This window comes from Populus trichocarpa, chromosome 1, assembly GCF_000002775.5.
Source record: "Populus trichocarpa isolate Nisqually-1 chromosome 1, P.trichocarpa_v4.1, whole genome shotgun sequence".
Classification (NCBI taxonomy): Eukaryota; Viridiplantae; Streptophyta; class Magnoliopsida; order Malpighiales; family Salicaceae; genus Populus; species Populus trichocarpa.
In genome coordinates, this window is record NC_037285.2 from 29855634 (window position 1) to 29858177 (window position 2544).

A 2544-nucleotide genomic window follows, 5' to 3' on the forward strand; every position below is an offset into this window, starting at 1 on the left:
CAATTTAAAAACAAAAAAAAAAAACAATTTAGTGACACCAGCCAAACTAAACTAGAATTGTGCCCAAAAAACCTAGATGTGAGAAACTATCTGTTAACAATTTAAAAAAAAAATTAAAAAAATGGAGTGTAAATTCCACATTTCAATGCTGGGAGATGATCAGATAATGTTGCTGGATTGAAACCAGACAAGTGGACCTATCATGATCAAGATCAACCAAATAACTAATCAAAAAGACATTAGCATTTAGCACAACCAATCAACAAGAAGAAATCATCAAAAGTCAAACAAACTACTGGCGTTACAGTGATAATAAACTCATTTCATCTCCGCCACCACTGTGTACAAAAAGTTGGACAGTAAAAAATAAAAAACTTTTTTAACTTACAAAACACATCTGCATATCTATTATATATCTAATCACACTGAAGCCTGCGTCACCTTTGTTGTAACAACCTTGACTTCAGGAGCCAATTGCCCACCACCGCCGACGTGTCTCATCTCACCACCACCAATACCTTGAAACTGTGGTGGCATCTGCTGCTGCAGCTGCTGATGCTGCTGATGCTGGTGCACTACACCACCTGCCGCAGTATAGTAAACCTGTCTACCAACCGCACTATCATACGCTACCTGTGCATATCCGCCATCAGTCACTGCTACCCCAGGCCCACTGGGCCTCATAACTCCCATGGGACCCATCTGTGGTGGGGGCTGATGGTGTTGTGGGACCACATTATATACCGGCTGCTCCCTGTAAACATCAGGACCATGCCCTGGAGCACCCATTCTCTGCATGTAATATGCTTGACCCGTTTGTCCGGTAACCTGTCGCATTACTTGAGGTGCGTGATAAGCAGTTCCTTGAGCTGGACCCGATATCATATAAACGGGTTGCTCCATTTGACCCGGGGCAGTGGTCACCGCCACGGCTGCCGGAAACCCACCTCCAGCAGCCTGTTTCTCCGGCCAATAACCTGGTGGAGCAGTCACCTGGGGTGGCATTGTCACGGGTAGATTCGCCGGAGACACCTTTTCAGGCAATTTTTGCATGTAATAATCACCGCCAGCGGCAGCATAACCACCAACCAAATTCTCATCGATGTTTTTTCTATTACACCCAATTGATTGCTCATGTTCTCTAATTTGCATTCTCTGCAAGTGGGCCTGCAAATTCGAAGGATCCGACCCAATAAACCTGTCATCATGGCCAGACCCAACATGGATTTCAGGCAAATCTGGCACTTTAACAGGCGGAGGCGGTGGTGAAGCTCCTTTATCTAAACCAAATAAGAAATCAACGTTATTCGCTGGCGTTTTGGTTGCTTCCACAACCTGACTCGGACCCGAATTCAAAGCCTCAACAAAGCGCTCCCGATCCGATTTGTCACCATCGGACCCGAAACTTGCATGTGACGGGTTAACCGGGAAAAGAAACAACCTCATGCGAGCAGGCTTAGCAGAGGCACGATAAAGACGATCATACTCATGCATCATGTGTTCTAGATCATCATCATTAGTGACAGATATTAAAGCGTCAAGATCTTCACCTGGGAGCTGGTACTTGAACGCCACGTCGGTGTCACCACAAAGAGCTGAGAGTTTGCTTATCATGACAGGGAATTTAAGGTTTCGATCAACCGCAAGGATTTTCGTCTCTCCACCCATGTAAGAAAGCTGGTTGTCATGCGGACGCGGGTGGATCTTGCCCCCATAACTACACATGAACTTAACTTTGTAGTTTTGAGATTGTTGCGATTGTTCTTCCCATGGTGTCGGGTTGTCAAAATCAATTTCACGAGATCTGGGCGACGAGTCGCCTGAATCCGGGTATGAATTAAAAGAATAGTTGTTTTCCATGAAGAAATTTTTTTGGTAGAAAATAGAGTCTTGTGGCTTTTTGTGCGCGCTGGATAGTTAGCAAGCCATGATACTTGAGGAGGAGGGGAGAGAATCGGAGCGGACTAGACAAATCTTTTATAGATCTTTTTCGTTTTGCTGTGGGCACTGAAGGTTCGATGGACTTTTTGTGCAATGTGCAGTTTTATTGGGTGTTTGGGACAGGTGGTGGTGTGAGAAATGGGGAGGGACGGAATAGAGTGAAACACGGTTCCAGAGGGAGAGTTTAGTACAAGGGTTAGATGGACTTTCTGGGTAGAGTGGTGGGGTCCCGATGAGCATCGATTGAGAGGGTGAAAGAGAAAGTGATAAGACAGTGACGTGTTGACCGGGGGAGGGTGAGGGAGGAGCTCGAGGGTAACTTTGGTAATTATCTTTTAAAATCTTTTATTTTAAAATATATAAAAATAATATTCTTTATTTTTAAAAGATTATTTTAAATATTATAAATTAAAATGATTCAAAAATATAAAAAATAATTAACACGTGCCAGCTGGGAAGTGAAGCATGCGGAAAACACTCCAATCTGTTGAAAAAGGTTAGTTGAGATGTACACTCTAGTAGATTGATCAGAATGCTGATATTTCCCTCTCGGAGGATACTTTTTTGATATGCTACTCTACATTATCCTACAGGTATATATAG

At 43.6% G+C, this 2544-nt stretch overlaps 1 protein-coding gene across 1 annotated transcript; it reads right to left on the reverse strand.

Moving 5' to 3' along the window:
* Positions 1 to 221: 221 nt before the first annotated feature.
* Positions 222 to 2076, reverse strand: LOC7470786 (uncharacterized). The gene has a single exon (XM_024594015.2). It carries the CDS (start codon positions 1858 to 1860, stop codon positions 421 to 423), a length of 1440 nt encoding a protein of 479 aa, XP_024449783.1. The 5' UTR covers positions 1861 to 2076; the 3' UTR covers positions 222 to 420.
* Between the last annotated feature and the right edge of the window lie 468 nt (positions 2077 to 2544).

Excerpts from the sequence above, each read along its gene's own strand:
- LOC7470786 (XM_024594015.2), bottom strand. The coding sequence starts at position 1,860 with ATGGAAAACAACTATTCTTTTAATTCATACCCGGATTCAGGCGACTCG.